Below are 14,420 nucleotides of genomic sequence, written 5' to 3'. Positions count from 1 at the left end.
CAGCACTTTCACCTCCCATATATCCTTTTAGAAGATAAATGATCATACTGAAAAAAATGCCCTGTGCCAAATGCTTAAAAGAGTAATTTATTAGCAAATCCTCTACAAACTGGTTTGAGCAGGGGGGGATGCATTTCTAGAGGATGAATGATCAGAAATTTGGCATTTCCCTAAAAATGGGAATTGTCTGTGTCCAGGGATGGCCCTGAGCTCCACATCCACATCTGCACTCCAGGACTGGAGCTGGAACAGGGAGGTTTTGACAAGGAATTTTATACACACTCATGGCATGCTCATTTAAAAAATGCAGAAGGGACTCTGCACGCTGGAAGGGAGGAGCAGAAAATAAAAAGGACATCAGCAGCATGTTGGACCCAAAAGAATACACAGGATCTTTGCTGCTGGCATGTCACAGTCATCCAAGTGCAGAAGATACAAAAAGTGACCTTTCCTTTATTCTTTTAGACCTGTGTGAAGTTTCATTTCCAGAGTTCTCCCAAAGGTTTATTCTGAACCTCCTGCATAGTTTCCTTTGCAATGGACTTGATTTCTCTGTGCAAGTCTTCAATGCTCTTTGAAGCATCCACTGTCTGTTTCCAAGACAACAAAAATACAGGACAGATAACAGAGAACACAGAAATCAGAAAAACCTTGCTGTTAACATCTGCTTACCCCCCATTACTCAATGTTATTCTTCCAGAGTAGTGAAATGAGCTAATTACACCTCCTCTCTGCAGTTTCTGGAGAAATCAAAATAGGTAGGAATAGACATTTCAGAAGTAGAAGTGAGGATGGGTGAAGGTAAACAGAAGGAGCTGCTGCTGGATGTTTTTTGGTGGCAGTGTCTGGGGTTTGTGACAGAGGCAGGTAAGCTGGGGATTCATCCCAGGTCTCCTGGAACAGGGAATTGCCCTTTCTGCCACATCTCACAGTGCCCTTGGCTGGTCCCCAATGGGTCCAACTGAGCAAAGTGGGAAGGGGCAGCACAGGGATGTGACAGGCAAAATCTGGGAGCTCTCACTAAAGACCCCCATCCCAGTCCATGACAAACCCATTAGAGTTAATTCTCACCTTCCAGTTGAGGCTCTTGTCCTCCATGAGGCAATAGAAGCACTGAAGAACTTTCTCTTGGAAGGAGCTGGTCTCATAACGTTCCTGTCCAAAGTTGCCTCGTTCTGCTGCTGCTTCTGGGTTTAACTGGAGGAACAGGATCAGGTCTGGCTTTGGGAGCCCAACATCAGGCTGTTTGCACCAGTCCAGGCCAAAGTTCTGCCCCAAGCAAGGACAAGAGAGTGTGAGGTGAGACACAGAGACAGGACAGCAGCAGGTTGGCTGGAGAGTGAGGTGGGGAAGGAACAGCCCAGGATGGCAGGGATTGCAACCCTGCCAACACCAAAACTCAGCACAGGCTGTGAACTGCACAGGTGATAGCCCAGCTGAGCATGTGGGAATTCAGCCCTGCTCATTTGGGGCTGAGCAAGTTTTGTCAGGTGTTCAGCACCTTCTGTGCCTATTTAAGTTGGAGAGAGTGAAATCTTTTCATGCCTCTGCTGCAGATCCCATCTGAGCTCCACCAAGGCACCTTCTGAGCCTCCACACAGCCTTTACCACTCCAGAACTTGCTGAGTCCAGAAGAAAGCTGCTCCCAAACACAAACACCACACAGCTGCAATGCAGATCTCTCTGAGCCCATGGAGGCTCCTTCCCAATACTCACCTCCCCAGGAATTTCAGCCCAGACACAACAGATGCAGTTTGCCAGCTTTTGCATTTTGCTGACAGGTTTGAAGAGTTTCACCAGGGCATCCATGAATGAATCCATGATGTTGGTGAGACTACAGAGTCCACTTACTGCTCATCCACATCTTAAATCCCTCTAAGAGAGCTGGCACATCTGCCCTCCAGTTTCTCCCCAGATGTTCTGTATCCTGGTAAATGGGTATTTTTGGCATGTATGTGCAGTGGGTTTTTCAATGCCATGAGGGGATAAGAGGAGCTGAAAGTGCCACAACATTTTGGGTGTGAGATCTGGCAGCCAGCAGACTTCTGTGTTAGGTATGGGCATCAACATCTCCCCTTCTCCTGGGAATGATTCTTGAGTGAAAAACATGCCAAACTCCAGCTTTTAAGAAGCAGAGGAGGCCCATTCCAGCAGCAAAGGATGCCATCCCTGTTCCCAAGGGTGGCATCCACATAGCTGAGACCTCCAGGTCACCAGCTACATCCAAAGAAATGCAGACACTTTAAGCACCCTTTTTCCCCCACAAGAAAGCAGCAGGGCATTCCTTGCTGTGCCCATGTGGATTTGGGATCATTATTTTGGGGTGATCAGCTTGTGTTACACATCCTGGCTCTTAATTTGGGGCTTTTGCAGACACCCAATTAGCACCTAAATGCTTCAATGCATCTGTCTCAATGTCCAGGAAAGCAGGAGGGTGGGAGAAGATGCAGGTGAGGGTGCAGGGCTTGGGGGCCCAGGATCTCATCAATCCTTCCAGGAAGCAGAAAAGGCTTGGGCAGGAATGAATGCAGGTCACAGCTGGTGCTGCAGGCATGGCTGGAGCTTCTGTGGCCACTCCTAGAGGATTGGTGGCTGCTCAGCAGGAACAGGACACTTCTGAGGGAGTGGGACAAGTGTCTGTGCAGAATGGCTCCAAGGGAGGCTGACAGAGCTGACTTTTCTGAAAGCCAAAAGGCACAAGGGGGAATTCCCAAGATATTGAGAAGAAATTCTTTCCTGTGAGGGTGCTGAACTGGTTCAGCCTCAGCTGCCCAATGTTGTAATCCAGTACAGCACAGGAGTTGGAAATATGGCACCAATGATTCCAAAAAAACCCCAAACTGTGGGATCTGATCTAAGATTACAAGGGCAGGGTTAGATGGGATATTGAGAAGAAATTTTTCACTGTGAGGGTGGGCAGGCACCTCAGGGTGTCCAGAGAAGCTGTGGATGCCCCTGGATCCCTGGGAGTTTCCAAGGCCAGGTTGGACAGGGCTTGGAGCAACCTGGGATGGTGGAAGGTGTCCCTGCCCATGGCAAGGACAAGTGGGAAATTCAGGCTAAATGAAGAAAACCACTTTTACTCTGAAGGTGAGCAGAGAAAGGAATGGATCCACATCCCTGAAGATACTCAGACCTTGGCTGGATGTAGGCCCAAGAGGCTTGCTTCTGTCAGCCCTGCTGGAGGCTGAATTCCACAGGTCCCTTCTAATGCATGTGGTTCTGTTCCACAAACTGATGGGCCAGCAGCCTGAGCAAGTACACAGAGTCTTTAATAAACTTCCAGAATCATTCTCCAGAGTCACACAGGTCAGCTTCCAGTCCAGAGTTACAAAAAGTCACCAAATGAGTTTTTCTGTTTGGTGTGGGGGTGCGTGGGGCCATGTTGAAATCTGAGCTGACCCTTCCACCCCTCACCTCCCAGAGGAATGGCCCCTGGGCCATCCACACCAACAGCCTGGTGCAAGAGAGGGGCAGGGGCTGCTGCAGGTGTCACTCACCCCTTTGGCACTCGTGAAGGCCACTCCAGAGAAGGCATATCTGTCAACCACCACCGTGATGCCCTGCTGCAGCTTCTCCTTCATCATCGGTCTGGAACCATGGGGGAGATAAAATAACAGAGCTGCACTCCTCTGTGGTGACAGGAATGGAAGGAGCTCAGCTAAAACTCCAAAATATCTCATCATTAAGGGAGGTCAGCTGTGATGCAGGTGAAGAGCTGTTTGTATTCCCCACCAGGCACTGACCAAACACTCTTTTTCATGACACCCAAACTCAGGGTGCCAGCACTGGGCACTGCTCTAGGCAGCTCCAGGGATTCCAAGCGAGATCACAAATTAATTATATTGACATGGACAGCTCGGTCCTCTTCCCTTTGTAGGTGGTACAGCAGATTTTGTGATCAGCTCTGCCACCTTTATTTATGACACTTCTTCTTAGAGCTCACTTGTGTGTCTTCTACTGCCACTACAGCAGAGCCAGCAAAGCTTTTCTGCAAAATGAGAACATTTTGGAATCTGTATTTCTAGGTAAAAACAACAGCCAACAGTGATTTCCCCATGTCCATACACAGGCTCTGTGACTAAAGCAAGGACAGCCAGTCATGGCTGAACACAGCCTTTGGCTCCAGGGGAAATTTGGGCACAATTCCTTAAGCCCTGTCACCCACAGGGGCTGCCTGGCAAAGCAGGGCACCTTCAGGAAAGAGAATAAATTCACAGCCTGAACTGGTTCAGTCTCAGCTGCCCAATGTTTTAATCCAGCACAGGAGTTGGAAATATGGCACCAATGATTCCAAAAAAACCCCAAACTGTGGGATCTGATCTAAGATTACAGGGGCAGGGTTAGATGAGATATTGAGAAGAAATTTTTCACTGTGAGGGTGGGCAGGCACCTCAGGGTGCCCAGAGAAGCTGTGGCTGCCCCTGGATCCCTGGCAGTGTCCAAGGCCAGGCTGGACAGGGCTTGGAGCAACCTGGAACAGTGGAAGGTGTCCCTGCCCAAGCCAGGGTGGCACTGGATGGGCTTTAAGGTCCCTTCCAACCCAAACCATTTTGTCATTAAATCTGAGCCCTTAAGACCCCATTTCCAGCCTGTTCCTCTGTCTCAACAGGATCACATTCTTGTATTTCTGTGCCCCCTGCCAGCTCAAACCCCATGGGACCCCACCCCAGCCCTTTTCCTTTCCCAAGTGAGCAGACACCACGTTACACGTGCTCCCAGCGGTTGGCAGAGAAGAGCAGGTGGATGGTGTGGTCCTCCAGGTTCTTCTCCCTGCCCAGGTAGGAGCTGATCAGCTGCCCAATCTCTGTCGTTCTGTCTGCAGGAAACACAGAACATGCAAAGGCTGTCCTGAACTGCTCTTCCCAGAGGGGTGTCTGTCTGTCTGGGGGTCTGTCTGTCAGGGGTGGGAGGCTGGTAAGAGCAGGGAAGCGTCTGTCTGTGTGTCATGGATGGGATGAGGTCAGTCCATCCATGGTGGGGATCTGTCTGTCAGGGGTGGGAGGCTGGTTTGAGCAGGGCAGGGTCAGTCTGTCTGTCAGGATGGGCTGAGATCAGTCTGTCTGTCTGTTCATCAGAAGTGACAGGAGGTCTGTCCAGAGTGAGGGGGATGTTTATTTGCCACAGTGGGAGAATGTCAGTCCATAAAGGGCTGGATCTACCTGCCTGTGACAGGCTGGGGGGGAAGAGCTCGGTCCACCCAGGATGAGAGTCTGTCCGTCTGTCTGTCCGGGACGGGAGGAGTCTATCCACCCTAGTCTGTCTGTCTGTCCGGGACGGGTCTATCCACCCGGGGGTCTGTCTGTCGGAGGGAGGCGGTCTGTCCGTCCACGGTGGGAGGGCTCTATCGCTCAGAGCAGGGCGGTCCCTCCGTTCAAACGCGGGCCCGCCCAGAGCTCGGGCGCGCCGGGAGATCCTCCGGCCGGTTCCCCGCCCGTTCCCTCCTCACCAGCGTACCCGGGAAGCGGAGCAGGTCGGCGGGGTGCCCGGCCTCCCTGAGGGCCTCCACGAGCCGCCGGCCCTGCGTGCTCTTCCCGGCGCGATCCACGCCCTCCAGCGCGATCAGCGCCCCGCGCCGCGCCGCCATCGCCGCCCGCCGGCCCCGCCCCTTCCGCCCCGCCCGCCAATCGCCGCCCGCCCCGCCCCTCATGAATATGCAGCGCCCCCGGCGGCGGCGGCCAATGGGAGGCGGGCGGGCCGTGAATACGGGATGAGGCCGCGGGCCTTGTCATGCGGGCCCGGCGGGCGGCGGGGAGCGGCGCGCGGGCCGCAAGATGGCGACTGCCATGTACCTGGAGCACTACCTGGACAGTGAGCGCGGGGCGGGGGCGGCGGAGGGGCCGGGACGGGGAACGGGGCGGGGGCGGCGGGATCGGGGCGGGGGCGGCGGCGGCGGCAGCGGCAGCGCGGGAATTAAAACTGCGCCATGGGCAGCGCGGGGGAGTGGGGGGGGGGGGCGGCACGGGGATTGCGTCATCAGCCGGCGTCGGGTTACGTCAGCGGTGTGCGCTGGGGAGTGGGAGTGAAGCCATGGCGGCTCTGGGGGTCTGCGGGGTGGGGGTTTCGCTCCTTCCCCTTGGGATCCTGCTCCCGTCCCCTCCCTGTGCTCGGGGCCCCGCTCACGCCCCTTTGCTCTGCTCACGGCCCCGCTGCCCCCTCGGCTGGGCCGTGGTTCTGGGTGGTTCCAACACTCAAAGCCTACTGAGGTGAGCGGGCACTCACGGTGCGTGAATCCCAGGCTGGGTTTGGTTTGGTTTATTGGTTTGGTATAGAACTCATCTCGTTGCAGCCCCTGCCATGGGCAGGGACACCTTTCATCGGCAAGGTTGCTCAGAGAATTAAGAAGCGTTTTTATTGTAGGTATTGAGAATCTGCCGTGCGAGCTGCAGAGGAACTTCCAGCTGATGCGGGAGCTGGATCAGAGGACAGAAGGTACGTGCAGGTGTTCCGGCAGGCAGAGCCGGGAGAGCCCCCTGGAGGCCGGGCTTTAGAGGTTATGGCTGTTCCTCCTCTCAGGCTCAGTGCTCTTCAGGGTTTGCCTCTCTCCTGTGAGGATCCAGCTCACATGGCACGACTTGATTTTGTTTACAGTTAACATTCGTAGCTCTGTGATCACTCTACTCAGTGGCCTTCCTTCCACTTGTTTCCATATCTTACAAGTTCTAGACTCCTGTGTGTCTTACAGGGTGATTTTTCTTCCTTTTTGAAGCTTTTGTTGGTATCTGTCTGCACGTTAATTATTTTAACTTGGAACCATCAGAGCAGTAAGTGATGGCCCAACTAGTAAAATGTTCTGAAACTTGTGAACCCACAGGTTCAGTTCATGATCTTAACTGTGAATTAACTGTAAATCAACTTCTGAATTAGCTGTAGAACGCTCAAGAAAGCAGAATCACAGCACAAGTGGAAAAGAATGAACACCTTTAGCTTAACTGGGTTTGTTTTTAAAAAAGAAAATGCATTAAGGAATTGAGGGGAGCATAACAGCTGTCAGGAAGGGTCTCCTAAATGGAAATAGAAAAGCAAAAATGCCTGTTGTTTTTTTTTTTCCAGACAAGAAAGCAGAGATTGACAGCCTGGCAGCAGCTTACATTGAGTCTGTGAAGAACATGGTACCTGAGGAGAGGGTGGAGCACCTGAGGAAGATCCAGAGTGCCTACAGCAAGTGCAAGGAGTACAGTGATGACAAAGTGCAGCTGGCCATGCAGACCTATGAGATGGTGAGCCATGGAAAAATGGGCATCCTCTGGAATGCTGCACGTGGAGATGCTTCACAGTGTCAGCTTACCCTCACTTTTTCTTTTTTTCTGACCTACATTTACTATCAAAACAAATTATTAGTCCTTTTTATGTTTCTCTCTGTTGCCATTCCCAAAAGACTTTCTCCTTTGGCACCAGGTTTCTCTTTTGCTGAAGAATTAGTGAGATTATCCCCCTTGGAGGTGGCTTTATCAGCAGTACTCCTCTGCTGTGTGATAATGCCAGCAAATTTACCCCACTCCCTCCTCCCCAGCAGCTCTCTGTCACTGATAATTTATGTGGCACACACTTAGTTAAAAGCAAATTGGGTTTTTTTTTTAAGCCAACTGCTGTGCTGTGTTGTGGAGGAACAGCAGGAATTCTGCTCTGTTGCCTTGGTTTATTGGACATCTAAATTTCCTCTGTGGACCTTGGGAGAAAACCCCATTCCTTAAGATGCATCCCATTTCTTAAGATGCATCTTTCCACTTTTTTTTTTTTTCCTTCTGTCCATTGAATAATCCTCATCTCCACTTATTTTACCCCCTGGATGAAATTTGAGTGAGGGGAATCCTTTTGACTGTATTAAGTGTTTGTTGTCCAGCTTGCAGAGATGCTTGGGGTTTTGCTGCAGCTGCAGTAGGTGTTTGGCTGCTATCAAACACTGCAAAAAAGGGAATGATGTCCCAGGATATCGATGCCCTGGATAACTAATGAACTCATTTAATGACAAACTATTGCAGCAGCACAATTAACAAATTGCCAGTCAGTTTGGGGGAGATGACTTGAAATCCCTGTTCTGAAAGTCACTTTATTGCAGCCAGAGTAGTACCAGGTACTTAATTAGTGTGTGTTGAGTTGATATTGAGGATAGCCACCCTCTGTCTGTGTTTATTATTAAACTTTGATTCACATGACAGTGGATACCATGGGAAAAACCCAAACTGCTCAGCTTGACACATTTCAAGAACTACCTTTCAATTTTGAAAATTGCAGGGACAAAACCAATTTTTTTAGTATCTCTCATCTTGTTTTGTTCTGAAAATCATTAGTTTGAGTTGCTTTAACTCTCTGTTGCCTCCCTTCTTCCTTTCTGCCTGCTTGTGGAGGGGTTGGATCCTTGTGCTTTTCCTCCTCGTTTCCTCTGCGTGTGCCATTTCCCTTTCCCCACCCCATACCCCTTTCCTGCCTCGCTCTGCCCCACCACACTGCTCCTGCTGATAACAGCCGAGTTTGAGCCCTTCCTGTTTTTGTCTGGGGCTCTTTTTTTTCTGCTTTTGGGTGTTTCTGTGCAGTTCAGTTTGTGGTTTCCTCTCGGGGCAGGTGGATAAGCACATCCGCCGGCTGGATGCGGACCTGGCGCGCTTTGAAGCTGATCTCAAAGATAAACTGGAAGGCAGCGACTTTGAAACCCCTGCATCCAGGAGCCTGAAAAGTGGGTGAATTTTACACAGTTGGGAACCTTTTTCAGCACACAGTATCAAAGCAGGAAAGCTGAGATGTAAAATAAGCTGTTATTTGTGGAGGAAGGAAAGAAATGTGTTGTTCTGTTTGTTTTTAATGCTCTTAGAGTGGGCAAGAGATGAAGAGAAATGTGGTGCTGGGATCAAATTTACTGGCACTGTTTCATCCTGAGCTTGTTACTGGTTCTAAAGAGGGTGCTGTGCCAAAACTGCACTGCTGTGACAGTCTTAGCTTTGGGAGAAATTAGGAATTAAAAGATGATTTAAAATTAAAAGCAGCAGCGCAGCTTTATGCCTTTGAACAATGAAATAAGGGGTAGGAGCAAGAAGGTGGAGATAAAAGTTATGTTAGTTATTGAGTAATCTATTAACTGTGTTTAAAATACACTGAGATGAAAAAAACCACTGCATGTCTAATCAAGTGTGATGCTGTTTATGACATGCTTTATTGCCAAAACTACAAGCACAAGAGCTTGGTGCTCAGTTGTTATTAATTTGGTGTACTTGTGGCTTAAAATGCATTTCAGGCAGCATATTCAATTACATATATAATAAGGATTACTCAGTTGCATATTAAATAGGGATTTCATGCATCAAAAGAGCAGCTGGGGATGTTTCTGCCACTCAGATAAAGTGATGGGGTTGTTTTTCCTTTCTAGAGGGACGAAGTCAGAAAGACAAAAGAAGCTCTCGTGGTCGAGGCAGGAGAACATCTGAAGAAGATACACCAAAGAAAAAGAAGCTCAAAGGAGGGTAAGGCAGAGCCAGGCACAGCTCCAGGGCCCTGGGCTTGACACTTGATGAATTTTCCACAGGCTCATATTACCCTGTTTATGAGTCATGTCCAGATGGTGAGCAGTGTTAAGAGTGTTCTGGTCTTACTCCATTTCATTAATGTCCTGCTTAGGACAGGCCAGCATTGTTAATTAACTCCTTGGTTGGCATGTGGAAGCTCAGCATGCTTGGAACACTCTGACTGGAAGGACAAGATCAGTCTCCTGTTGCTGTTGGCAAGCTGAGAGAAAATAGCTTTGATTTTTGTCACAGGGCTATTTTTAACAGTTGCTTGTGGTTGTGATGGTAAAAGAAATTCACTTGGCCATCAGGACAGAAACTGATGTTGTGCTGCTGTTCTAGAAATCTTGGAGAATTTTGGGGGGTTGTTTTCACAGACTTGTGTCCTAGGTAGCCTTGAATAATCTGATTTTGAGAGGCAAGGAGGAAAGCTTGTCCCCTCTCTGAGATGGGATTTATATTATAGGGGCTTGGTTTATTATGATATTTTCAGGTGCCAGGAAACTAAAAGTAGTTTCTATGCTCTGCTACAGGCATGTCAGCACATCCCTGTCAGGGTAAGAGAGTTCACTCATACCTGACAATGAGAAAAAAATCTATATTGAAACAGGTTGGGAAAAACCCCAAACAGATTATTGTACCCACAGCCAGGAGTGATCTGTATGGTAATTTTGTTACTTTACTCATGACAGCTACAAATCCCTCTCTTAATTCTTTCCTGTCATGCTGTGTTTGATCCAACCTACCTTATGATTTTAATTATGGATTGTGGTAATGTAAAACAAACTCTAAAACAGGCCCAGTGTGGTTTAGGGAAGATACTGCAAAACACTGATTTTCCCAAGTAGGATTTACATCTTGAAAACATCAAATCCCAGAATGGTTTGGGTTTGGAGGGGCCTTAAAGACCATCCCATTCCATCTCCTGCAGTAGGCAGGGACACCTTCCACTAACCTGGGTTGTTCCAAGTCTGGCCAGGAGCATGCGTCAAGCTAGATGTAAGTTAGAAGTAAGAAGGAAATACTTCACAGAAAGAGTGGTCAGAAACTGGAATCATTTACCCAGTGAGGTGGTAGAGGCATCATCCCTTGAAGAATTTAAAAAAAGACTGGATGTGGCACTTGCTGCCATGATCTAGCTGAACAGTTAGAACATCGGCTGGACTAGATGATCTTATAGGTCTCTTCCAGTCTTGAAAATTCTGTGATTCTGTGATTCTGTGATTTCATTAATAGGGAGGCGCAGCTTTTCCAGGCACCCTGTGCCAGGGCTTCCCTCCCCTCCCAGGGAAGAATTTCCTCCCAGTATCCCCATCTAACCCTGCCCTCTGGCAGTGGGAAGCCATGCCCTTGTAACACAGTGCTGTCTGCAGTTGAGAAGTGTTTTGTCCTGACTCTGTCCTTGCCCACAGGTCTGAGTTTGCTGACACCATCCTGTCAGTGCATCCCTCAGATGTCCTGGACATGCCAGTGGATCCCAACGAGCCCACCTACTGCCTGTGTCACCAGGTGTCCTATGGAGAGATGATTGGCTGTGACAACCCAGATGTAAGCACTTGAGAAATTAGTGACTTTCAGGTGTTTGTTGCCTCCCAACCCTGTACAGTCCAAGGAGGGGGTTCTTGCTCAGTTAGCTCAGTCCTTGCTCACTAAGCTCATACCAAATGATGGCAATGTTTGTGAGCCACTAACAATCTCCTCTGTGGGTTTTTCCTTTCTCTCTTGCAGTGCCCAATCGAGTGGTTCCACTTTGCATGTGTGGACCTGACCACCAAACCAAAAGGGAAATGGTGAGTGTGACAGCATTCAGCTTTGGGGTCTTTATCAGGCTGCAGTTTGCTTCAGCAAGAATTAAAACCCTCCTGTGACCCAGACAGTTTGCATCCTCTGTGATTGGGGATTAATTTGAGGGTAGAAGATACAAGATTAACCTTCTTGTTAAAATCTATTTCTACAGAAGTTTTAGGTACTGATGGGAGCAAAACTGCCTGATAAACAGAGCAGGTTTTGACCTGAGGCTTGTATACACAGGGACATGTTTCATTTGAGGTTTGCATTGTCACTGCTTGTGGCTGTGCCTAAAACAGACCCAGGTGCCTCTTTGTTTCACTTCTGGAGGCAAATTTTGAAGACTTGTCAGGATTTTACTATGTGCTTATCTTGGAAAGGATTGTGGGGTTGTTACTTTTATCTAATGGACCGTTTTAATCAAATTAACAAATTGCCTGTCAGAAATAGGCTTAATTGTGCCCAAATGTTAAAAACAATTCTCAGTCTCTGTGCTGTTAATTTCAGGAGCTAATTGCTGCCTCTTTTTTTTTTCCTACAGGTTTTGTCCTCGTTGTGTTCAGGAAAGAAAGAAAAAGAAGTAAGGAGTAGAGGGGGATACAGCGCCGAGGCAAGAAGAATTTAATATATTCCTTCATTCATGTTGCAATATTACCTTTGATTCTTTTTTGTTAGTCTATCCTCCATCTTTTTCTGGTATGATATTTAATTATCCAGTGGCCAGTTGAAATTCCTGTTCTTTCCTAAGACAATGACTTTGGGAGGGAGTCCCAAATCCCTTTGCCACGGAGATTTTATTTATGTTAGTCTTGCACAATAATACTGAGGGAGGGTGTTGCCTTTTCTGGCTGTTTCCATTTCCCTGAAGATTCTTGGAGTACATCACTGTGAAGATGAAACCTGCAGTATTCTTGGAGAGAGAGAGAAAGTTGGATTTATTCACCAAATAAGATGAAGGCCTGAATTGCTAGCTGTGATTGCCTGTGTGGCCCATGGGTAAATCAGGAAATCAGGTTTTAGGGAAAGGCTCCATGAGGATATTTATTTGTTCCCATGATGGTGTGGCTCTGCTGTTGAAGAAGGCCATCAGGAATGTTCTGTTAGAACTTCTTGTCTTTTTTTTTTAATTGGCCACATTTGCATGTTCTTGACTTGTCTAGCTGCCTTTCAGATGATGAATGTGAATCCTTGCATTAGCACAGTGTTAGTGGCTGTAGCAGAAGAGAGAGAGGAAATCAGGAGCTGGAAAGCAAAAATCTGTGTTTTCCTTCCTCTGAGATACAGAGGTTGAGGGAAGAGCAAAGTCTTGCTTTTGTATCTGTCTCCTGCATCATGAGGCTTCCCTGCCTTCAATGAAAGATGTAGTGGGGAAAGTATTCCAGGTTTCCTTCCTGCTGGTGAAAGGAGGAAAAAAAAAAGCCCCAAACTCCTGAACTTTGCTGGCTCTGGTGCCCAGTGGGTGTTGGTGGCAGCTCTTTGCAGGGCTGTGTGCTGCTTTCCATACCAGTCTGCAGGAGCTCTTGGTACAGGCTGCTTGAAAGGCACCAAGAAACTCCCAGATAAATTTTTCTTCTGCTGAAAAAACAGCACAGAAGGTTAAAAACACTTCTACTCAGATTCTGGCACCTGCTTTCAAAAGAAAGAAGGCTTTTCCTGTTACACTGAGCCTCTTACTCGTGTTTAGCAGTGAAGGAAAGTAGAACACAGCTCCTGCCACCTCTCCTTCCCTCTTTGTGGGGCTTTGTGCCTGCTGCTGATGTAGAAGAAATTTCTCAGTTGTGAGGCAACTTTTCCATGAACATTGATTTATGGCAGGAAAAAGAGATGGATTTTGGGCAAAAATCCTTGTCTTCAGGGTGCTGTCATTTCCAGTGTGGTGTTGCAGGTGTCTTTACTGCATTGTATCACAGAGAGATGAAATTCCTGCAGTTCTGTGCATGAAAATGCACATTTTTGATACACATTTGTCATTTCTCCCTCAGAGTAGCACATGGAAATTATTAAGCCAGAGTGTTGGATGGAATGAGGAGGAGCAGCAGTCACACAAACCTGGGGTTCAGTGAGCCCTCTTCTTCTTCTTCGTGCCTCTTCATGAGAGCAAATTTGTGGTACCTCATGAGCCAGCCTGTAATCTTTCCCCTCCCACACAATGGTATTGCAGGCAGCTTCTCTTCCTGGTTTTCCTAAGCTTTGTTATTGCTGTGGATTAAGCATTTGATTGGAAACAATCTCAAAATTTCACTCTGGAGATCTTGCTGGAAATGTGCCATGAGGGAAGGGAGCAGCTCTGGGTGAGCCAGTGTGGAGATGACTTCCCTCAGCTCTAAAATTCTGGTCAGGTAGGATAAAAAAACCCACATTTTTAGAAGTATTTTTGGTGTTTTGATGAGCATTTTCCACTTGAACCAGCAAAGCAAAAAGGAAAACAAGCTCTGGAAGGTAGAGCCCTTAAAAGAAAGAATAATTTGCTAGGAATGATGAATAGTGTGAGGTACAATATTCTGTTCTTTACAACACCTGTGATGTGTAAAGCATCTGAGATCTGATACCAGCAATAAACTCTCCCACTGGGAACATGCCAGTTCAGGGCTTGGATGGGCTCAGGAGCATCTCCTGCCCTTTTACACCTGATTGTAGAGAATTTTTACAACTCCTTGTAGACAGAAATACCAGCAGCCTTCATTTTTGCTTACTAAAAGATTGAAACCTTCTGACTTTTGAATGTACAGTGTTAAAATATTTCCTACAAAAGGAATACCCCACTAAACATTACCCCCCCCAAAAAAAACCCCACAAAGGAGGGGGGGGCCCAGCTTTACTGCAGCTCATCCAAACTGGAGGTCCGTACCGACTTTCACCCAATTCCCGAAAAAAAAAAATTAAGGAATGTAAAGTTTAAAAGAAAAAAAATGTATATCTGTATTTTTGAATCTTGGAGATGTTGGATTATATTATAAATAAAGTATTTTTGGGAATAAATGTGTTATTTTTGGCGGGAATGAGTGTGAGGGGGGTGCTGTTGCAACCTCCGGCCGCCAGGGGGCGATGCCGCCCGCGCGCGCTGAGCGCGTTCGCGCTCATCGCGGCGGGCGGCAGCGCCCCCTGGCGGCTGGGAGTGAGGCGCGTCCCCGCCGC

General features: G+C 48.1%; 2 protein-coding genes across 4 annotated transcripts; one reads left to right on the top strand and one right to left on the bottom strand.

Moving 5' to 3' along the window:
- Positions 1–71: 71 nt before the first annotated feature.
- Positions 72–5,603, bottom strand: DTYMK (deoxythymidylate kinase). Its single transcript, XM_059479764.1, has 5 exons — positions 5,458–5,603; positions 4,711–4,819; positions 3,501–3,591; positions 1,072–1,269; positions 72–590 (listed from the first exon to the last, which is right to left on the bottom strand). The coding sequence occupies exons 1-5, from the start codon at positions 5,585–5,587 to the stop codon at positions 480–482; spliced, it is 639 nt and encodes a 212-aa protein (XP_059335747.1). The 5' UTR covers positions 5,588–5,603; the 3' UTR covers positions 72–479.
- Positions 5,604–5,629: 26 nt separating this feature from the next.
- ING5 (inhibitor of growth family member 5) lies at positions 5,630–14,264 on the top strand. Of its 3 annotated transcripts, none has more exons than XM_059479761.1 (8): positions 5,630–5,811; positions 6,361–6,432; positions 7,054–7,220; positions 8,563–8,674; positions 9,362–9,455; positions 10,910–11,045; positions 11,226–11,287; positions 11,827–14,264. In XM_059479761.1, the coding sequence occupies exons 1-8, from the start codon at positions 5,775–5,777 to the stop codon at positions 11,867–11,869; spliced, it is 723 nt and encodes a 240-aa protein (XP_059335744.1). In that variant the 5' UTR covers positions 5,630–5,774; the 3' UTR covers positions 11,870–14,264. The 3 variants fall into 3 exon arrangements, with proteins under 3 accessions (XP_059335744.1, XP_059335745.1, XP_059335746.1); XM_059479762.1 differs by lacking the exon at positions 5,630–5,811 and adding an exon at positions 6,055–6,206; XM_059479763.1 differs by lacking the exon at positions 5,630–5,811 and adding an exon at positions 6,088–6,223.
- The last annotated feature ends 156 nt before the right edge of the window (positions 14,265–14,420 follow it).

The sequence above is a fragment of the Ammospiza nelsoni genome, chromosome 10 (genome assembly GCF_027579445.1).
Source record: "Ammospiza nelsoni isolate bAmmNel1 chromosome 10, bAmmNel1.pri, whole genome shotgun sequence".
NCBI classification, from domain to species: Eukaryota; Metazoa; Chordata; class Aves; order Passeriformes; family Passerellidae; genus Ammospiza; species Ammospiza nelsoni.
The sequence above is the reverse complement of the archived record's forward strand: the minus strand, read 5'-3'. Positions and strand labels throughout refer to the sequence as shown.